Here is a 21,645-nt window from a genome sequence, read left to right as displayed (position 1 = left end):
ACAGTTTAGTTCTTTTTTTAGTTAGCCTTATGTTGATTTTCTTGTTTCTCTTTTTTATTAAACAATCATAGTAATATGATAACTGTCCATAAGGTTCAATATTTAATCAAGAAACTCGAACAGTTTCTGTGTTATATTATTACATTAAATAAGCTGTTCAGCTCATAACAGGACTGATAAGCATCTAACGGTAACTTAAAATTTGTAACTAATGCCATATTCGTTTTCATCTGGTGGAAAGATGGTTGTGCACCAACTGCTGTCATCTTCATATAAAAAAAAAACGTTTTGACAGCACTTGGTGCACTACCTGTGCACCACCAGGATGAGCACGAATATGGAATAATTCAATTAGCATATTAAAGTAGAACATATTTTGATACCAGCAATATAATGAACCTTATCTCAAAAACCATCATAAAATTAAGCATTTAATAAAATAAACAGAGCTCATTACGCAGGACTGCATCGATTTAACTGACGTTCTAGATGATTGGATATTTTCAAAAGTATCACGAAACTCTTACAAACTGTATTTGTCGTCCCTGAAAAGGACGGTTTGGTTGAGAGTAGAGACGATTCCAGTTTAAGCCTTCTTTTCGGTCCTTCTTGGGCAGCAGAACGGCTTGGATGTTGGGCAAAACACCTCCCTGAGCGATGGTGACGCCCGAGAGCAGTTTGTTCAACTCCTCGTCATTGCGGATGGCCAGCTGAAGATGACGCGGGATGATACGGGTCTTCTTGTTGTCACGAGCGGCGTTTCCTGCCAATTCCAGCACTTCAGCTGCCAGATATTCCATGACAGCGGCCAGATAGACGGGAGCTCCAGCTCCGACACGTTCTGCGTAGTTGCCCCCTTGCGGAGCAGACGATGGATACGACCAACTGGGAACTGAAGTCCGGCACGAGATGATCGGGGACTTTGCCTTTCCCTTGACTTTTCCTCCTTTGCCGCGGCCAGACATTTTGATGAGTTGAGTTTAGAGTAGCTTTACACAAACGAAACGACGAATGTAGAATGTTGGCAATCCAGAGAGGGTCGGTGCTTATATACCCTTGGCAACCCTCAGCTCATGCAGGTATGTCTATGGCGAACATGAAGCATAAAGCAAAGGAGGCAATATGCTACCCTCGATGCAGCAGAAATAGGGTGAACAGAAACATAATAATGTAGGGGAAAACGACGGAATCGAAGATAGCAAAAACACGTTCCGGGTGAGTTTTGCCTGTTTAAAAGCAGCTGCAACCCAAGTCGGAATCATCAGTTTCGTTTCGATTCTTACCCAAACAACTCAACAATGGCACCGAAAAACCAGCGGAAAGGCCGCCAAGAAGTCCGGCAAGGCCCAGAAGAACATCGCCAAGGGAGACAAGAAGAAGAGGAAGGTCCGCAGGAAGGAATCCTATGCTATCTACATCTTCAAAGTGTTGAAGCAAGTCCACCCTGATACCGGAATCTCGTCCAAGGCCATGAGCATCATGAACAGCTTCGTCAACGATATCTTCGAACGTATCGCTGCTGAATCCTCTCGGCTGGCTCACTACAACAAGCGCTCGACCATCACATCCCGCGAAATCCAGACTGCCGTCCGTCTGCTGCTTCCGGGAGAGTTGGCCAAGCACGCCGTCTCTGAAGGAACCAAGGCTGTCACCAAGTACACCAGCTCCAAGTAAATTGGCTTTACCGTGAATGATTTCCAAACGGCCCTTTTCAGGGCCACTACATAGTTTGTCAAGAGTCACGTCTCTTTTTGTCGTCACGTTTAGATCTATCAGTCTAACATCCATTACTTTGAAAATAATCAAGAAAATTTTGTTACGGAAAAGCGTTACCAAGTGGTGGAAGAAATAAGAATCTGATTCCCCGCATACAGTTTTTCAGGTGAAAGCGATTTACATACATTACTATCAATAGTGAATTATACCATGTTTTCCTTTCATATCATAGGAGCAAAATGTACCATTTCATGCTAACCTAATACCTTATTCAGCAAATGATTTCAAAATGCTCTGAGAGGTCGTGCATCGTTATGTAGTTTGGCAACATTAAGCTTGACGGTTTACATTAAAGGTAATTGCTGAATCCTTTTTTCCGTTTGTAAGAACATTGAAATTCATGTCCAGTAATAAGTCGTGTATGAATTGTGTTTTCAAACTCAATTTTATAATCACAATAGCACCAATTCTTGAATTCGTGTTAGTACCTTTTTGAACACGTTGGCTTGGACTTCTTTTAATTAAACCAAAATCTCTAAAGAATGTTTATAGCCGTTATAAATGTTGAATAGAATATTTTTAGTAGTATTAGTTCTAATGGCATTTCGGTGAACGTTATGACGAAAATTCTTATAGAAAGAACTAAAGATTGAATTTAAACGACGGACAGATAAAGCAAAAAAAAAATTCTTGAAGGTGTTGAAATTGTGTGCATACCCTTCGGTTTTATATGTTTCAGTGATTGAAATCCTCAACCATTTTCTCATCAGAGGCATTCAAAATACACACTTTGAGGCCTCGTATAGTAATACAGGAGACGATACATATACATTCATTCAAACCTCCCCCCATGAGGAGGATCTGCTCCGAGAGACACTATCCGTTTGCTGCTCAGAACGAACTCTCTCAACGTTCGGTCGCTACATGATGCATGAAGTAGACGAGGGACACATACTCATTTACGTTATTGAATTTGATGGACTCAACCTCGCCGCAAAGGTTGAGGCAACAACGACAACAACCGAACTTATTGCATTGCATAGGCCCGCAACGTATGGAGCAAGGAGAGGGGAGGAAAAGAAACGAAAAAACTAGCTGCCTGCGTGCGGTTGCTGTGCAATAATAGCAATAGCAGAAAAACCTCGGGTATTCGATCCAGGCACAAACGAGGAGACTCGGGTTTGCTCTGCCTTTTGAATTCGGTTCCCTCAAGAATGTAACAGGAGATGAGTGAGAGCCATTCGTTTAGTTTTTTGGATTCGCTGCCTCGAATGTATATTGCTTCTTGAAGGCGGGCCATGTGAGAGCGTATGCATCATCGGTTTTGTCGTTTTCGCTGCCTCAAAGCAACCTTTGCTTCCGAGTAAAGCGTTGAGCGAGAGATGGTTGATCAATTCATGCTCAGCAAAATTCAATCACTGATATGTTTTCTAATAATTTTCAATGGACGATAATTGGCATGATGAATTTGAACGATTACTTTTGGGGTTCCAAAATGTGCCAGATAGTTTTCAAAACATGATCATTATAACAAAATGAACTTCAACGACTACCTTTTGGGTTTTCAAATATTCCAGATGGTTTCCAAAGAACGATGAACATTGCAACTCCTGTATGCCATAGGTAACATGGCCAAACGCCAACATGAATTTTACCAAGCCGCCATCTTACTTTCAAACTAATTGAAAGTTTTGCTGTTTTCCACCTTAAATTGAATTGAAGGATCATTTTGCTAACCCAGCGTGGTGTGATAAGTCTGCTCGAGCATAAGTAGTCTATTAACAACAAAATATCAATTTAATAATATTTGATGTTGAACATATACTAAAATTGGAACAATACAGAGAAGGTTTGCTTAGCTACTCTTCCTGTTTCGCGTTTTATAATCAAGAAAATTCAAGTTGATCTCCTCCAAAACACTTCTTGTGGCCCTGAAAAGGGCCGTTTTGATAGCATTTAATTGATGGCATGATTTAACCTCCAAAACCGTACAGAGTGCGTCCCTGGCGTTTCAAGGCATAGACGACGTCCATGGCAGTGACGGTCTTCCGCTTGGCGTGTTCAGTATAGGTAACAGCGTCACGGATCACGTTTTCCAGGAACACCTTCAGAACACCACGAGTTTCCTCGTAGATCAAACCGGAGATACGCTTGACTCCTCCACGACGAGCCAGACGACGAATAGCGGGCTTGGTGATTCCCTGGATGTTATCACGCAAAACCTTGCGATGACGCTTGGCGCCACCCTTTCCTAGACCTTTTCCTCCTTTGCCGCGGCCAGTCATTGTTGAAGATTTGTGTTAGGTTGTTTTACGAACGGTTGAAACGAAACTGATGCTTAACGGACTATGAGGGTCCTGCTTTTATACGATTTTCCGAGGGTAGACTTTCTGGCATTCCGTTATGCTGCTGCTTCGCTTGAAGAGCATAATGTTGCCTGGGTTAAGGGGAAGTTTCCCTTCCATGCAAGAGCATAGCATCTGACGTTTAGGCAGGAACATGTTCCTCGAGCAGAGGTATAAATATGTCCGCTCTTAACCGTTGAGGGTTATTCTGAAATCATCGTTTCTCGTGATCATTTCTCAAAAATAATTCAACCACCATGGCTCGTACCAAGCAAACCGCTCGTAAGTCCACCGGAGGAAAGGCTCCTCGCAAACAGCTGGCCACTAAGGCTGCTCGTAAGAGTGCTCCAGCCACCGGAGGAGTCAAGAAGCCTCATCGTTATCGGCCAGGAACCGTTGCTCTGCGTGAGATCCGTCGTTACCAGAAATCCACCGAGCTGCTGATCCGCAAGTTGCCCTTCCAGCGTCTGGTTCGTGAAATCGCTCAGGATTTCAAGACCGATCTGCGTTTCCAGAGCTCGGCCGTCATGGCTCTGCAGGAAGCTAGCGAGGCCTATCTGGTTGGACTGTTCGAGGACACTAATCTGTGTGCCATCCATGCCAAGCGTGTCACCATCATGCCGAAAGACATCCAGCTGGCTCGTCGTATTCGTGGAGAACGTGCTTAAATTTTCTTCTTTGGTTCAACAAACAAACGGCCCTTTTCAGGGCCACCAAATTTTTCTCTAAGAGTGAGTAATGAATTTTTAGCCGACTTATTTTCTTAGAATATTTCACATGCATCAATTTAACCGAATAATTCAAATGGTTAATTTTGAAGGCAAATTTCTAAGTAGTGGTCAATATGATACAGTCTCACCGTTCAGTTTTGCGGTGTTAAGATAATAAGGGTAAAGGCTCAAAATCGACCCAACTTTCTTTTTTGAAACATTGGTATCTTTGATAGTTACTGTCTTTTTTTTGCCTTCTTCATAATCAAATATCCGTTTGTAGATCATGATTATGACCAAGTGGATATGAACTGTTACAATATGCTGGACCGACCATGAGGGCCTTTAAAAGTTGTAACGTTACGTTTTCAAATTTCAAATTTATTATTGCAATGATTTTATTGTAGATTCAAGATCCAAGAAACAATTAAAAAAATGTATGTATTCAACTACTTTAATATACAAAATGTGTATATCAGTGCTTAAATTCCACCGTAGAAGTTTTGACGCTGCATTTTAACAGTTCGAAGGCAAGCCAACAAACCGTTGAGCACTATTCCGATTCGAAGCGTCGCTATTTGAAAATCAAAATGGCGATGAATGTGGCGTCCCTGTTCAAAACTCGATAAGGTCGAATTGTCGCACCAGCCATGTGATTATCATACAAAATTACTAACTATTTTCATGAATAGCTGTTTGACTCTGAAATTTCGCTTTGTTATAATTTTGCTAAAAACTTATATAAATATGGACTTAAAAATTAACACTCGATCGTTCGTTTTTTATCGGAAGAAGTATTTCGGGATTCGCGCTCGATCTTGCCAATTTTCAGAACGATGTCTGATTGATTCAGCATTTATGTATTTCATCTATGGCAGTTTGTATACATGACTAAAATGAATCGTTGATACAGGCCTATGAATTTTGATTTAGAAATATGCCACCAACAGAGAAATTTTTGTTAAAATACACGGAATTCTCAAAGAAGGATCTCTTCTAAAAACTATTCAAGAATATTTTCAAAATAATGGATGTTAGACTGATAGGTCAACTCGCGACAAAAAAAGAGACATGACTCTTGATAAAATATGTAGTGGCCCTGAAAAGGGCCGGTTGAAAACGGTTTTGCCAATTTACTTGGAGCTGGTGTACTTGGTGACAGCCTTGGTTCCTTCAGAGACGGCGTGCTTGGCCAACTCTCCCGGAAGCAGCAGACGGACGGCAGTCTGGATTTCGCGGGATGTGATGGTCGAGCGCTTGTTGTAGTGAGCCAGCCGAGAGGATTCAGCAGCGATACGTTCGAAGATATCGTTGACGAAGCTGTTCATGATGCTCATGGCCTTGGACGAGATTCCGGTATCAGGGTGGACTTGCTTCAACACTTTGAAGATGTAGATAGCATAGGATTCCTTCCTGCGGACCTTCCTCTTCTTCTTGTCTCCCTTGGCAATGTTCTTCTGGGCCTTGCCGGACTTCTTGGCGGCCTTTCCGCTGGTTTTCGGTGCCATTGTAGTAGAGTTGTTTGGGTTGGATTCGAAACGAAACTGATGATTCCGACTTGGGTTGCAGCTGCTTTTAAACAGGCAAAACTCACCCGAAACTTGTTTTTGCTATCTTCGATTCCGTCATTTTCCCCTACATTATTATGTTTCTTTTCACCCTATTTATGCTGCGTCAAGGGTAAACATATTGCCTCCTTTGCTTTATGCTTCATGTTCGCCATAGGCATACCTGCATGAGCTCAGGATTGCCAAGGGTATATAAGCATCGATCCTCTTTGGATTTTCAACACTCTACATTCATCAGCTCGTTCGTGTAAAGCTACTCTAAACTCAACTCATCAAAATGTCTGGCCGCGGCAAAGGAGGAAAAGTCAAGGGAAAGGCAAAGTCCCGATCATCTCGTGCCGGACTTCAGTTCCCAGTTGGTCGTATCCATCGTCTGCTCCGCAAGGGCAACTACGCAGAACGTGTCGGAGCTGGAGCTCCCGTCTATCTGGCCGCTGTCATGGAATATCTGGCAGCTGAAGTGCTGGAATTGGCAGGAAACGCCGCTCGTGACAACAAGAAGACCCGTATCATCCCGCGTCATCTTCAGCTGGCCATCCGCAATGACGAGGAGTTGAACAAACTGCTCTCGGGCGTCACCATCGCTCAGGGAGGTGTTTTGCCCAACATCCAAGCCGTTCTGCTGCCCAAGAAGACCGAAAAGAAGGCTTAAACTGGAATCGTCTCTACTCTCAACCAAACCGTCCTTTTCAGGACGACAAATACAGTTTGTAAGAGTTTCGTGATACTTTTGAAAATATCCAATCATCTAGAACGTCAGTTAAATCGATGCAGTCCTGCGTAATGAGCTCTGTTTATTTTATTAAATGCTTAATTTTATGATCGTATTTGAGATAAGGTTCATTATATTATTGGCATCACAATATGTTCTACTTGAATATGCTTATTGAATAAGTTGCAAATAAATTATTTAAAAATTTAAGTAACCGTTAGATGCTTATCAGTTATTTAATAAGCTGATCAACATATTTAATGCAATAATGTAACACAGGAACAGTTCAAGTTTCTTGATTGCATCTTGAGCCTTGTGGAACGATATCATTTTACTCTGATTTTTCAATAAAAAAGAGAAACAAGAAATAATTAAAAAATTATACAAAAGGCGTTTATAGCAAAATCAACATGAGGCATACTGGAAAAAGAGCTTAACTATTACGAAGCGATATCCCAGAGCTGAATCAGCTGTTTACGGCCCTTTTTTCTATGTTGTATGGAAGTTATGTCATGTCATGTCAAACTTTGAGCAGTGATGCCGCCTGCGTCGTCATTTTGCTTTTCAAATTGCGACGCTTTCAATCGCAATAACGGTTAACGGTTAGCTTTTTAACTACTACGAAAGAATTTGAGCACTGATAGGCCTTTCAGGCCCGACCAGACATTTTGGGCGAAGTTATACTGAATGGTACTACCATGTCATGCACCAGCAATATTTGATTTCATTCGGATTGGAGCAAATCTAACATCAAAACGTTCATCTGACTATTTGAGCATGTCTAGTTATTATTAAAAATAATTTGAGTGCAAGATGGCGACATTTGTTCATTCTTCCATGTCACACACAGGCAAGGCAATATGCATCGTCCTTTGGAAACCATTTGGACATATTTTTAAACCAAAAGGTTATCGTTTGAGTTCATCATGCTGTAATTATCATCCTTTCGAAATCAATCTGGCACATTTTTAAACCCAAAAGGATGTCATTCGATTCATTATTCAGTCTTATTACTCATAACGAAAATCATTAATTGAATCGTTTATTTACAATTACATCGTTGAAAAATAAAAGTAACAAATGTAACGTTACAGCTTTGAAAGACTAGTTCGTAATGATGTAATGATACAACACCGAAAATTGGATCTATTAATAAATGTGTCTCGGTAGAGTTTGAAGCTTTTCTGAGCTATTACATGTCATCTCTTTGATCTTTCGCATTGAAAGTTTCCTCTTATGGGGCGAACCACGCATGGCCTAATTCTATCTGTAACTACCATTAAAAATTCACACCTGACTCTTAAAAAGAAAATTTGGTGGCCCTGAAAAGGGCCGTTTGTTTGTTGAACCAAGATTGAAGAATATTTAAGCACGTTCTCCACGGATACGACGAGCCAGCTGGATGTCCTTTGGCATGATCGTGACACGCTTGGCATGGATGGCACACAGATTGGTGTCCTCGAACAGTCCAACCAGATAGGCCTCACTAGCTTCCTGCAGAGCCATGACGGCTGAGCTCTGGAAACGCAGGTCGGTCTTGAAATCCTGAGCGATTTCACGAACCAGACGCTGGAAGGGCAACTTGCGGATCAGCAGCTCGGTGGATTTCTGGTAACGACGGATCTCACGCAGAGCAACGGTTCCTGGCCGATAACGATGAGGCTTCTTGACTCCTCCGGTGGCTGGAGCACTCTTACGAGCAGCCTTAGTGGCCAGCTGTTTGCGAGGAGCTTTTCCTCCGGTGGACTTACGAGCTGTTTGCTTGGTACGAGCCATGGTGGTTGAATTGTTTTTGAGAAATGATCAAGAGAAACGATGAATTCAGAATAACCCTCAATGGTTAAGAGCGGACATATTTATACCTCTGCTCGAGGAACATGTTCCCGCCTTAACACCAGATGCTATGATTTTTTTCAGGGAAGGGAAACTTCCCCTTAACCCAGGCAACATTATGCTCTTCAAGCGAAGCAGCAGCATAACGGAATGCTCGAAAGTCTACCCTCGGAAAATCGTATAAAAGCAGGACCCTCATAGTCCGTTAAGCATCAGTTTTGTTTCAACCGTTCGTAAAACAACTTAACACAGAACTTCAACAATGACTGGCCGCGGCAAGGGAGGAAAAGGTCTAGGAAAGGGTGGCGCCAAGCGTCATCGCAAGGTTTTGCGTGATAACATCCAGGGAATCACCAAGCCCGCTATCCGTCGTTTGGCTCGTCGTGGAGGAGTCAAGCGTATCTCCGGTTTGATCTACGAGGAAACTCGTGGTGTTCTGAAGGTGTTCCTGGAAAACGTGATCCGTGACGCTGTTACCTATACTGAACACGCCAAGCGGAAGACCGTCACTGCCATGGACGTCGTCTATGCCTTGAAACGCCAGGGACGCACTCTGTACGGATTCGGAGGTTAAATCATGCCATCAATGAAATGCTATCAAAACGGCCCTTTTCAGGGCCACAACAAGTTTATGGAGGAGATCAACTTGAGTTTTTTATTGTTCAACGCAAAAAAGGAAGAGTAGCTTATTGAATCTTATCGGTTTTGAACCAATTTCAGTAAATGATCAGCATCATTTTATGAATATTTTACTGTAAATAGATCATTCAGGGCCAATCAGACTTTTTGAGCGAAGTTATACTGAACTGTACAACGATGCCATGCACCAGCAATATTTTATTTTAATAAATCGATTCGGATCAAAGCAATTCTTCCAACGAAATGTCCATACTTTCTATTTCAGCGTGCCTAATTATAAGTGAAAAAAATTTGAATGCAAGATAGTGGCTAGGTAACATTTATGCTGGCGTTTTTTCATGCTTGCTATGTATCACAGGTATTGCAAAATGCATCGTCCTTTGGAAACCATCTGGACATATTTTTAAACCAACAAGTTATCGTTTGAATTCATTTTGTCATAATAATCATCTCTCCGAGATCAATCTGGCACATTTTTAAACCCAAAAGGTAGCCGTTCAATTCATGATGTATCTTCATTTGAAAATTACCAAATACCCAATACAAACCGAATGGTATAAGCACAATATTCTAATCCTTCGGAAAGGACAGCGTAGAAGCGACCAAAAGGTGACGATAAGATAGTTTGTTATAAACTGGACTGACAAACTCGACGAGTAAATCGGTTAGTAGGTTCATGAAATTGGTGCAAATGTTCAGCGTCCAGGAATCAAACTCATCGTACTTAATGACTCAGTATAGCCTCGAAGATGTTCGGTGGACTTGATTGAATAGCAACGAGTGAGATCGTAAGGTTCTTGATGGCACTCTAAACAAGATCATACCCAGCAAGTGTGGTGACTGGACTTCTCCGTTCAATACTTCAGCGACAAATGTTGCCTGTTGAATACTTCGACGGCGTTTCGGTGTATAAAAACCCAAAATCTTGCAACGTTTAGAATAAGCGGGAAGATACTCAGGATGGTGCCATGGCAGATAAGGTGAATTAAAAAAAAATGCTTTTGTATGCGCTCAACTCGTAAGGTCCAGCACAGCTGGTAGATTTCTAAGATCCAATCGCAGCATGTTCTGTTATGGACCGGACGAGTGCAGCTCAAAAACAAAATCAAGATAATGAAAAATTTCATTTAAAAAACTCTTGTAAGATATGACTGGTAGTCCTGAAAAGGACCGATTCTGTTGGTTAAGTCGAATTCGTCAATAAAGAGACAATTTACTTCTTGGCAGCAGCCTTCTTAGCCACAGTCTTCTTGGCAACAGGCTTCTTGGGGGTCTTTGGCTTCTTGGCAGCGGCCTTTGGCTTGGCAGCGGCCTTCTTGGGGGCAGCAGCCTTCTTCACGGTGCCGGCTTTCTTGGCAGTCTTGGCCGTGGCAGCCTTGGCCTTCTTTTCAGTGGCGGCCTTTGGCTTCTTAGCGGCAGCGGCTTTCGGTTTCTTGGCGCCAGCGGCCTTTGGCTTCTTGGCCACGGTCTTCTTCTCACCAGCGGCCTTCTTTGGCTTCTTAGCGGCGACCTTCTTCTTCTTCTCGCCAGCTGGCTTCTTATCCTCAGCCTTGATCTTGAACGATCCGGAAGCTCCGGTGCCCTTGGGTTGGGTGAACTTGCCCTTCTCGACACCACTCTTCAGGGCCTTCTTGATGAAGGGCGACAGCTTGGCCACATCACACTTGTAGTTGGCAGCGATGTACTTCTTGATGGCCTGCAGCGAAGATCCCTTGCGTTCTTTCAGGGTCTTGATGGCGGCAACCACCATGTCGTTGACTGGCGGGTGAGTGGATGGCTTCTTGGGCTTCTGATCTCCCTTCGGGGCCTTTGGCTTCTTGGTGGCCTTGGCAGGAGAGGCAGCTGGAGCCGCGGCAGCAACTTCGGTTTCAGTCATTTGGTTTTGGTTTGATAGAATACGAGGAAAAGTTTATGAATGAAGCCAATGACAGCACAGAGCAGTCCGTTACATTTGATGTCCGTGTTAGTGACAGGCGGCAGGTATTGTTAATTTATTTGAAGGAGATGGTTTTACAATTTAAAAAAAGCTTTTTTAAAAGTTCGTTTTACTCGATATTTTGATTTAAAAGTATTTGATTTTCGTAACATCCATCAAAGTAAACTCAATATTCTATCACAAAATCCATTTGAACTTACTGAATGTTTACAGAGACACGGTAAATTTTGACGTTTTATATCAAGGTTTAGCGTTTAAATATAAAACTGTATCTCAAAGAGTCAATTTTCACTATTGAAACAATCAATATTGTTATGAAGTATTGCTCAAATTAAGAAGCGGTGAGTTGAGTTGATGGATCATACAAATATTCCTTATAATTATTAGTATTATCCATATTTAAAGACCATTTTGCAAGAGCTTATCAGGGAACTGTTTCATGTATTTAGTGTTTGGGTTGATAGTTAGTTTAACAGTTAAAGAAAAATTACTTGTTAGTAAATTTTAATCACTGGAGTAACACACATGCATTGGAATGATTAGATATAAAAGCTGTTTTGTAAAAAATCTACAATGCCGTAGCTTGGTTTAGAAAGAATTCAATGAAAAACATCTCAAAATTCTTCAGTCCAGTCTCCAATATGGAAAATATGATGCCAACTTATTCAGCTGAAATATTTCAATATTGAGCTGGATGAAACCTTAATGATATGAATGCTTCAAGCAAAATTTCCATTGGTAATCTATATATATAAAAAGTAATTTCCGTTTGTTTGTTCGTTTGTATGTTTGTCTTCAATAGGCTCAGCTGCCTTAAGAGCTAGAGAGCTAAAATTTGGCATGGGTACTCATTAGGGCCAGGAATGATGAAAAATGTTTTTAGATTTTCGGATGACCCCTTTTGAAGGCGGTCGTCCATACAACAACGGTTTTATTCCCCCGAACCAAAAGTCATGGCACCCATTTTTAGAACCGACTTTCGTTTCCGTTTGTTTCGTTGGCGGGATTATTTTCACCATCACCACGATGGGCAGGCTATTAGAAACGACCATCCAGAGCTCACATGTACTGGATAGCAAATCGAAGCTTGCTGAGCATTAAAAATTTGAAAGTGAAAATTTTGGCGGGTGTTTTTGTACCTTCTACTGTTCAAAGCACATGCTACCGGTACGAGATATTTGGATACAATTATGAGCCCACATTTTGATTGAAAAATACAACTAGCCTGTTAGGAATATATTGACTAGAAGAGTAGTGGCTTTCAAAGTGCTCTTTACCGTCGCTTGGGAGCTTTGAGGGTCAACCATTTTCATAGAGAAAGAATTTTTTTTTACATTTAGAGTTATAAGTTTAAGGCTGCGATTTTAACGCTTCAATTGAAATTTTGATGGGGGATTAGAAAATTGATAAGATAATATAATTTGAGGTTTTGAGTTTTATTCAATTCGATTTCACTGACCAATTTCTAACTTTTGAGTTACCATTGATGACCAATGTGGTCAATTCTATTAATGGGATGTTTGTGCCCATGAAAAAACAGAACTCAAAAAAAAACCTTTTTCATAATATAAAAATGATGTTTTCATCATCCATATTGAAAAGTGGGATAATCTTCAACAGATACTTTCATTAGATAAGGGATGGAAAAGATAAGAAAACAGTTTAATTATTTGAAGATAATACTATTAGGACAGATCTATTCAAGCTTCCTAAGAAATGATGTTTGTAAAAAATTGAGGTATCACATTCAAAATAAGGGGACGGCTAAAGGGGTCTATATTAAGTTTTCAATATCTTAGTCATCTTGCCGTTTTTAAACATTGGATTGGGTTGAAAATTGGCACATATTAACTATTCACTGTTTTTGCGATATTGTCGTTATTATACATCGCATTTAGATGAAAAATGGTACACTAGAGTTTTGAGGGACGATCAATCGATTTCAGGTATTGAATTTAGCGTAAGGGGCCGGCAATGGGGTCATCCATATTAACCTTACAATATTTTTGAAATATCGTCGTTATTATACATCGGATTGGGATGAAAATTTGCACACGGTAGTTTTCAGAAACGGACAATCGACTTCAGATATCAAAGATTGTATAAGAGGCCACCAAAAGGAGTTTAAATTTTTGGCAATAATTGCGTTGTTATGCGACGATCGACTCGAAGTTTATTTTTGACACGGGCAATCAATTCCTGATTTCAAATGAAGTAACAGACGACAGAACAGGTGTTCGTCAAATTTTTTGAAATTATAACCCAACAATTAATTCGGCAATGCATCTGGAAAATATTTGGCTATTGACTTTCAAACAAACTGATCATAACATATTCCAAGTTGAAAGCGAAACGGAGTTCGTATGGGATCAGCTAGTCTATATATATAAAAAGCAATTATCTGTATGTTGTTTGTTTGTTTGTTTGTTTGTTTGTCCTCTATAGACTCAGCCGTCTTAAGAGCTAGAGATCTGAAATTTGACATGGATGCTTATTAGGACCAGGAATGATGAAAAATGTTTTTAGATTTTTGGACGACCCCTTCTGAAGGGGGTCGTCCATACAAGACAAATATTGTTTTCACGTTATCGACGTTATTTTCCGTCGGATTGTGATGAAAATTTGCACATGGGTGTTTTGAGAGACGAGCAATCGATTACAGTTGTCAAATTTAGGGTCAGGGGTCGGCCAAAGGGGTCGTCCATATCAACTGATTAATTTTTTTGCGATATTGGCGTTATTATACATCGGTTTGTGATGAAAATTTGCACATGAGTGTTTTGAGAGACGAGCAATCGATTTCAAGTTTCGAATTGCGGATTAGAAGTCGGCTGAAGGAGTCGTCCATACCCAACTTTAATGTTTTTGCGATTTTGACGTTATTCTACATTGGATTGAGATGAAAATTTCCGCATAGGAGTTTTGAGGGACGCTCTTTTGCTTTCCGGTTTCAAATCTTGACTTAGGGGTCGGCAAAAGGGGTAATTATCTGTTCACTGTTTTTACGATATTCTCTTGATTGAGCATAGAACTGTAATGAAAATTGGCACAGGGGAGTTTAACAGAAAAGATAATTGATTTCAGGTGTCAAGTTTTGAATCGTGGTAAAAAAAAAGACCGTCCATGTTATTTGCTTACTGTTTTCGCGATATTGTCGTGATCATGCATCGGATTGAGATGAAAATGTTCAGATGAGGGTTATAAACTATGAGCATTTGACTCCAGGTAGCATGTTCCGTGTCAAGGGTCGGCGAAAGGGGCGTCTGTATTCACTGTTCACTGTTTTCAAGTTCCTGACGTAATTTTACATATAATTTGAAAAGAAAGAATGGCACAAGGGAGTTTTGAGGAACGTAAAATTGGTTTCAATTATCGAATTTCGGGCCATGGGACAGAAAAAGAGGGTTTCATTGAAAGTTCAGTGTTTTGTGCAATAATTTTGTTGGAGGCAGTTAATTGATACCAATTTAAGTGTGAAGGTCAAGCAAAAGAGTCGTGCACACAAACAAATAGTACATGTTTCTGCCATAATATCTAGATTTTGCAACCGATCGAGAAGAAAAAACTCTCACATAAATTTTAATAAAAAGCCAATCAACAGTTTAATTTGAATTTCAAGTAATAGTAATAGTAGCGACTTTAAACACTGTTGAATTTTTTCCCCAAAATTGTCGAAAGAATGTTTCGAATTCATTTTCTAAACTCATTTTGACGTACCAATGATTTAAAGCGAAACGAAGTTCGTACGGGTTCAGCTAGTCTATATATATAAAAATGAATGTTTGTCTGTCTGTCTGTTCCCTATAGACTCGGAAACTACTGAACCGATCATCGTCAAAATTGACATCTGAGGGTTTTTGTGGCCGGGGATGGTTTCTGCAATAGTCAAAACTCCATCCGACTTAAGAAGCCCCCCCTTTCATACAAAATTTTTAGTTTTTCGGAACAAATTAAAGTCATGACATCCATTTTATCGAGATTTTTTCTTCCTTTGGGCGGTTTGTTTTTCGTCTCCAAGATCGAGGCGTCGGGAGCCAACGTCGCAAAAGGATAGTAACCATGGCATAGCATACTGATCAGTGGGAATATTTAGGCGCGTATTTCTCAACCAAGAATATTTTCAATGCAAGGGGTGGCGATATGAAGCCTTGATGTGATTTTTTTTTTCTTCTTGATTCCTAGCTCATTTGTACAGCACATGGTTATGAATGACGCCTAGATGAGACCCAGATTGACATTTTGTCGATCGAATAAAACATATACATTTTTTTGCCAAGTTCTGAAATTGAAAAGTCATGGCATCCATTTTTAAAGATTTTCTTTTCTTTGAGGGTATAGTTTTTCGTCTCTATGGTCAAGCAAACGTCGTCGCAAGTGGATAGTAACTAAAAACTTGATCGCTGGAAAAATTTTACAATCAAATGCATGTTTCTCAACCAAGTACCTTTGTTTCTTATGCACGTAGAGGTGATATGCAACCTAGATGTGTTTTTTTCTTGCTTAATTGCACGTGATAATAAATGACGCCTAGATGTGACAGGGATTGGTATTTTATCAATCGAATCAAAACCAATTGAATTCGATTTTTCATTCAAGGAACATTAGAACATGTTCAACTTTTTCTGTTAAAAAAAAAATTAAAAATTATTTTTTCTTCTAGAAATTGTTACTTCGGTCCAAATACACAACTGAAACGAGTTATGAAATGAAAATGGGATCTTTTTATTTTAAATAATTTTGAAAAAACCATCGTACTTTTTAATTACATACCAATTCAAGTACGTACTTAACATGAAAAGTGTTTTTGTGTTACATAGCTGCATAAAAGAGACCTTTGATCCGCTTCGTTTTTTGAAAAGCGAGACTTTAGAACTGATATTCAACTGGATGCAAAATTTTTTAGAGAAATTTTGAGTATACCTTTAAGGTGTTAAAAACAATATTCCCTCCTGTCAACTTACACGGTGGGGCAAGGGCAAACGTCGAAGAAATTCATCTTCAAAATGATTCAATATGTTGGAAAGACCAGAAGGGTTAAACATAAATTTATTCCGCAGGAATACTGCAGATATATCAGTGAAACTTGATAGAACAAGAAACAGGAATACTTATTAAATCCATTTACTCTGACGCATCTGTAAATAAGCTTTGCATTGAAACTTGCCCCAATATACGGGACAAATGTAAACTTAGAAAATTGTTTTGCCAACATTTTTGAATATTTGACTTTCAAAAAGGAAGGAAAATACTCAAAAAACTGTCTCAATTCACGCTATTCATCGATTTTAGAAATTCTATCTCCATTAAGTACAATTTGCAATAAATTTCAATATGCGAATCTTTTTCTTTCAATTAGTTATTTATGTAAACTCAAGCCGGTTAAATTTGCCTACCTTCTTCAAGCAGTGGGGGACCAAATTGGAAAAGATGGGGGATCTCTCATGTAAATTTAAGATAAAGAGCTTTTCAAAGAAGGGATCATATTTAGAAAGGTTTTTTTTTGGGTACAGAGTACAAATTTCAGATCTTGAAAAACGAGTTTAGAGATCAAGTTTCAGTAAATAATATATACCATCTTTGAATTGCAATACAGAACTGCAGCTGCAGCTCTCATTTCAAAGTAATTAGTTCTGAAGTATGATGAGGTTTGATTTAAAAAAAAGCTTTCTAAAATATAAATTTGAATCAATTTTTACTAATTACATTTATTTTCGGAAGGTGTAGCAAAGCACAACGGGTCAGCTAGTGTTAATAATAACTCGCTTACAACAAACCTTATAGGTTGATGGTTTTAGTATTTGCTTAATGCTAGCCATTATCATCGAAAGGTGTACACTTAAAGTTAATTGAAAGAAATCTATTTGAACAAACATCAAGTTTTATTGAGATCCTGTATGCGTTTGTGCTCATTTTTTTATTCAAGGAAACATTTGGGAAATACTTATTATTCGTTAATGAGACTATAATACGATTCTAAATAATACTGGCAAAAATACTGGCACAGTTATCCTCAAGCAGAGACTTGGAATAAAACAGAATGTAGGGGTTATAATCCAGTACGAATCACTTTAAAAATGGTACGTACACATTACATTGTTCATGAAATCATGAAATGGATTTTGGCTAGGGAACATTATTAATCGTTGAATGAAGACCTGAAAAAGACAAAATTTCACATTCTTATGCTCCCGTAACATTTTGAAAACTTTGGCTCCATTAGACTTCATAATGTTTTAAATAAACTCGAAAATGGACACATAACATTCTTGTCCTTTTCGAAGAATAATTTGAATACTATGCGTATACCATTCGGATTGTTTAGGGTATTTCGAAATTTTCAAACAATGAAAAAGTAATTCAAAGAATAATGATAGTTTTTTTTTTATGTTTAGTTATATGAACTTAACTTAATGAGTTTATACGATTACCTTTTGGGCTAAGAAATGTGTAAGATGGTTTTCAAAGGAATCACTTATTTCAATGCTTGTACGACCTAGCATGGAAAAACGCTAACGTAAAGTTAACTTAGCTGCCATCTTGCAACCAAATGATTGTATGTATGTATATAGGAAATCCACCACGGGTGCACGGATTCACTGTAGTTTTACCAAAGTATTTATGAACGAATTTATGCTTCCCTTATAAGTTGTCATATCTGGCACCATGGCTTCGTATTATTTGTTGTGGATGAATGATTTTCGTGTCGCTGTTTCAGTGTATTTTGGTTGAATGTTCATATCATTTCCAAAAATATTCAAAAATTCTTTGATATAACATTTAATAAATTTACCACAGGTATTTCAGCGTCCAAGCAATCAAATGATTGCAGCTAAAATGATACCAACCAGCAACTTGGATGGTAGGTGAACATTTATGTTGATATAGATCACCTTCATTCGGACTGATTGATATCAAATATTGATAGCAAGGCGTGATATTAAAATTCTGATTTTTATATCGACCTTCTCAAGCTTCGAACAGGGACGCCATACGCATCGCCATTTTACTTTTCAAATACCGACGCTTTGAATCGCAACAGTGGTCAACGGTTTGTTGGCTTGCATTCATTTAACTGTTAAAATGCATCTCTTGAACTTCTACGGTACAATTTGAAAAAGTGAAGAGATGTGAAAAATATTTTTTTCATGTTTTTGAAACTTTTGTTCCTCATATTTCATCAATATAACTTTTTTCATTTTTTACTAAGTACAGCATTTAGCGTACAAACATTAAAGATCAAGATGGTTAAACTCTGATGAGAGCTTATTTTTCGGTGCTCAAAAATTATAATATTTAAGTAACTTGATTTTTGGAATATTTCTGTCAAGATGATAAGGAGTTTTTTTTTGTTGGAAAATACTATTCTAGGTTCTACAAAACCGTTCATTGCAATAAATTATTTGAGAAAATACATATTTATTCAGAAAAGAGGGGTGCCCAGTTAGCCCCGGAAGCTCATTTTGCCCTTATCTCCCCAACGATGAGTGTTCGAATTAATCATCTTAATTTGAAAAGACACAGCGACAAGACTCTCATCAAAAACATGTTGTGGCCCTGAAAAGGGCCGTTTGGAAATCATTCATGGTAAAGCCAATTTACTTGGAGCTGGTGTACTTGGTGACAGCCTTGGTTCCTTCAGAGACGGCGTGCTTGGCCAACTCTCCCGGAAGCAGCAGACGGACGGCAGTCTGGATTTCGCGGGATGTGATGGTCGAGCGCTTGTTGTAGTGAGCCAGCCGAGAGGATTCAGCAGCGATACGTTCGAAAATATCGTTGACGAAGCTGTTCATGATGCTCATGGCCTTGGACGAGATTCCGGTATCAGGGTGGACTTGCTTCAACACTTTGAAGATGTAGATAGCATAGGATTCCTTCCTGCGGACCTTCCTCTTCTTCTTGTCTCCCTTGGCGATGTTCTTCTGGGCCTTGCCGGACTTCTTGGCGGCCTTTCCGCTGGTTTTCGGTGCCATTGTAGTAGAGTTGTTTGGGTAAGATTCGTAACGAAACTGATGATTTCGACTTGGATCGCAGCTGCTTTTAAACAGGCAAAACTCACCCGGAACGTGTTTTTGCTATCTTCGATTCCGTCATTTTCCCCTACATTATCGGGTTTCTTTTCACCCTATTTATGCTGCATCAAGGGTAGACATATTGCCTCGTTTGCTTTATGCTTCATGTTCGCCATAGGCATACCTGCATGAGCTCAGGATTGCCAAGAGTATATAAGCATCGATCCTCTTTGGATTTTCAACATTCTACATTCATCAGCTCGTTTGTGTAAAGCTACTCTAAACTCAACTCATCAAAATGTCTGGCCGCGGCAAAGGAGGAAAAGTCAAGGGAAAGGCAAAGTCCCGATCATCTCGTGCCGGACTTCAGTTCCCAGTTGGTCGTATCCATCGTCTGCTCCGCAAGGGCAACTACGCAGAACGTGTCGGAGCTGGAGCTCCCGTCTATCTGGCCGCTGTCATGGAATATCTGGCAGCTGAAGTGCTGGAATTGGCAGGAAACGCCGCTCGTGACAACAAGAAGACCCGTATCATCCCGCGTCATCTTCAGCTGGCCATCCGCAATGACGAGGAGTTGAACAAACTGCTCTCGGGCGTCACCATCGCTCAGGGAGGTGTTTTGCCCAACATCCAAGCCGTTCTGCTGCCCAAGAAGACCGAAAAGAAGGCTTAAACTGGAATCGTCTCTACCAAACAACCAAACCGTCCTTTTCAGGACGACAAATCTGTTTTCTAAGAGTTGGTTTATGCTTATCTTCTAACAAATGCGACAAATCATTTTAGGGAACTTTTATACCTGGGTTATTCTTTCTTGGTTTCCCTACATGGACCAAAACCAGGAACCAAATTCAAACTTGGTCCTCTTACCAGCATGAACTAAACTCGGAAAAGTTGGACACTTGTCGCCAAACTAACTTATTTTAAGAAAAACCATCATCAATCATATCGAGTTACTATCTCATATGCTCAACATTCAGCGTGCTAAACATCCAGTGTGTGGTTGTTGTGAATTAGATGTGGAAGTTCCCTTCCATTTTATATGTAACTGTCACTCATTTGCCAGACAACGTTTTCGTACGTTTTCGTCACCTTTTGTTCGTTTCTACGCTGTTGTCCTTTCCGAAGAATATTGTTCGTATACCATTTGGTTTGTATTGGGTATTTGCTAATTTTCAAATGAAGATGCAATATGAATTAAACGGCTACCATTTGGGTTTAAAAATGTGCCACATTGATTTCGGAAGGATGATTATTATGGCAAAATCATGCTTCCGAAAATCAATCATTTTCACTGAGCCATGCTTGACTACATTCAGAGCCAAAAAATCAAAGCAGTCAAATTTTCCTTCTTCAACCAAATCATATAAACAATCATGCATGACAACGACGCTTCTGTATTTGAAACACTTTTGCGATACATGATGAGGTAAAAAAGGACGCAGACTATCAGCAACGAACGTCTCGATGCTGATTTCCTTCCCCTAACGACTTTCAACCTTTAGGATCATAACTGATATGTATCAGTTCTGAGCGATCTATGTAGGCTATCAGATGATTTTTTATTTTTCGTTTTGCCTAGAAGGACAAAATCATGACTAGGTAACCGCAATGAACTGTCCAGCATGTGCTACAGCTTTTTTGAACATGTGGTCCTGGTATTTATTCAGATTTTTCCTTTTGAAACATTAATGATCGTCTATCAATAACGAGCATTATCAACAATGATGCGAGAATAGACGTTCGGGAATGATTGAGGGAGCGACGTTCAAAATGTATCACCAAGTATGTCGATCACCGTCGATTAGCCACGTGACGAATAGCAACGGTAGCCTCCGGTGGGGCATGGTATATCTTCTTGTATCAAGTTAGTGTTGATTTTCGACATATATTCAATGGGTACTTTTACCACGTGCGTATCACAGCACTCGGAGGTAGCATCATTCTAGCTAGAAACCATTCCTGATTGCTTTTCTTGAGCGATTTTCCGACCACTGGGCAAAATGAATTCAAACGATAACTTTTGGGTTTAAAAATATGTCCAGATGGTTTCCAAAGGACGATGCATATTGCAATACCTGTTTGACAGGGAAGCATGAGCAAACGCCAGCATGGATGTTACCTAGATGCCATCTTGTATTCAGTTTTTTTTAAATAAAACATGAGCACCCTTAAATAGT

The 21,645-nt window shown here is 39.7% G+C and overlaps 9 protein-coding genes across 9 annotated transcripts; 5 read left to right on the top strand and 4 right to left on the bottom strand.

Moving 5' to 3' along the window:
• Nucleotides 1–512: 512 nt before the first annotated feature.
• On the bottom strand, nucleotides 513–965 carry LOC129753388 (histone H2A-like). The gene has a single exon (XM_055749205.1). The coding sequence runs from the start codon at nucleotides 963–965 to the stop codon at nucleotides 513–515; it is 453 nt and encodes a 150-aa protein (XP_055605180.1).
• Nucleotides 966–1,018: 53 nt separating this feature from the next.
• On the top strand, nucleotides 1,019–1,756 carry LOC129753387 (histone H2B-like). The gene is made up of 2 exons (XM_055749204.1): nucleotides 1,019–1,079; nucleotides 1,241–1,756. Exons 1-2 carry the CDS (start codon nucleotides 1,019–1,021, stop codon nucleotides 1,672–1,674), a joined length of 495 nt encoding a protein of 164 aa, XP_055605179.1. The 3' UTR covers nucleotides 1,675–1,756.
• A 2,550-nt stretch (nucleotides 1,757–4,306) lies between these two features.
• Nucleotides 4,307–4,729, top strand: LOC129756194 (histone H3). The gene has a single exon (XM_055752998.1). The coding sequence runs from the start codon at nucleotides 4,319–4,321 to the stop codon at nucleotides 4,727–4,729; it is 411 nt and encodes a 136-aa protein (XP_055608973.1). The 5' UTR covers nucleotides 4,307–4,318.
• Nucleotides 4,730–5,490: 761 nt separating this feature from the next.
• Nucleotides 5,491–6,279, bottom strand: LOC129756188 (histone H2B). The gene has a single exon (XM_055752992.1). It carries the CDS (start codon nucleotides 6,277–6,279, stop codon nucleotides 5,905–5,907), a length of 375 nt encoding a protein of 124 aa, XP_055608967.1. The 3' UTR covers nucleotides 5,491–5,904.
• Nucleotides 6,280–6,616: 337 nt separating this feature from the next.
• Nucleotides 6,617–7,154, top strand: LOC129756186 (histone H2A). Its single transcript, XM_055752989.1, has one exon. It carries the CDS (start codon nucleotides 6,617–6,619, stop codon nucleotides 6,989–6,991), a length of 375 nt encoding a protein of 124 aa, XP_055608964.1. The 3' UTR covers nucleotides 6,992–7,154.
• Nucleotides 7,155–9,121: 1,967 nt separating this feature from the next.
• On the top strand, nucleotides 9,122–9,545 carry LOC129756193 (histone H4). Its single transcript, XM_055752997.1, has one exon. It carries the CDS (start codon nucleotides 9,147–9,149, stop codon nucleotides 9,456–9,458), a length of 312 nt encoding a protein of 103 aa, XP_055608972.1. The 5' UTR covers nucleotides 9,122–9,146; the 3' UTR covers nucleotides 9,459–9,545.
• Nucleotides 9,546–10,736: 1,191 nt separating this feature from the next.
• Nucleotides 10,737–11,399, bottom strand: LOC129756179 (histone H1A-like). The gene has a single exon (XM_055752983.1). The coding sequence runs from the start codon at nucleotides 11,397–11,399 to the stop codon at nucleotides 10,737–10,739; it is 663 nt and encodes a 220-aa protein (XP_055608958.1).
• A 7,655-nt stretch (nucleotides 11,400–19,054) lies between these two features.
• Nucleotides 19,055–19,429, bottom strand: LOC129756191 (histone H2B). The gene has a single exon (XM_055752995.1). It carries the CDS (start codon nucleotides 19,427–19,429, stop codon nucleotides 19,055–19,057), a length of 375 nt encoding a protein of 124 aa, XP_055608970.1.
• A 337-nt stretch (nucleotides 19,430–19,766) lies between these two features.
• On the top strand, nucleotides 19,767–20,141 carry LOC129753386 (histone H2A). The gene has a single exon (XM_055749203.1). It carries the CDS (start codon nucleotides 19,767–19,769, stop codon nucleotides 20,139–20,141), a length of 375 nt encoding a protein of 124 aa, XP_055605178.1.
• The last annotated feature ends 1,504 nt before the right edge of the window (nucleotides 20,142–21,645 follow it).

The sequence above is a fragment of the Uranotaenia lowii genome, chromosome 3 (assembly GCF_029784155.1).
Source record: "Uranotaenia lowii strain MFRU-FL chromosome 3, ASM2978415v1, whole genome shotgun sequence".
Classification (NCBI taxonomy): domain Eukaryota; kingdom Metazoa; phylum Arthropoda; class Insecta; order Diptera; family Culicidae; genus Uranotaenia; species Uranotaenia lowii.
This window is presented reverse-complemented; position numbering and strand designations above follow the sequence as displayed.

Coding starts and splice junctions, on each gene's coding strand:
- LOC129756186 (XM_055752989.1), top strand. CDS start 6,617: ATGTCTGGCCGCGGCAAAGGAGGAAAAGTCAAGGGAAAGGCAAAGTCC.
- LOC129753386 (XM_055749203.1), top strand. CDS start 19,767: ATGTCTGGCCGCGGCAAAGGAGGAAAAGTCAAGGGAAAGGCAAAGTCC.
- LOC129756193 (XM_055752997.1), top strand. CDS start 9,147: ATGACTGGCCGCGGCAAGGGAGGAAAAGGTCTAGGAAAGGGTGGCGCC.
- LOC129756188 (XM_055752992.1), bottom strand. CDS start 6,279: ATGGCACCGAAAACCAGCGGAAAGGCCGCCAAGAAGTCCGGCAAGGCC.
- LOC129753388 (XM_055749205.1), bottom strand. CDS start 965: ATGTCTGGCCGCGGCAAAGGAGGAAAAGTCAAGGGAAAGGCAAAGTCC.
- LOC129753387 (XM_055749204.1), top strand. CDS start 1,019: ATGTTGGCAATCCAGAGAGGGTCGGTGCTTATATACCCTTGGCAACCC. Junction 1,080..1,240: donor GCAACCCTCAGCTCATGCAG/GTATGTCTATGG, acceptor GTTTAAAAGCAG/CTGCAACCCAAGTCGGAATC.
- LOC129756191 (XM_055752995.1), bottom strand. CDS start 19,429: ATGGCACCGAAAACCAGCGGAAAGGCCGCCAAGAAGTCCGGCAAGGCC.
- LOC129756194 (XM_055752998.1), top strand. CDS start 4,319: ATGGCTCGTACCAAGCAAACCGCTCGTAAGTCCACCGGAGGAAAGGCT.
- LOC129756179 (XM_055752983.1), bottom strand. CDS start 11,399: ATGACTGAAACCGAAGTTGCTGCCGCGGCTCCAGCTGCCTCTCCTGCC.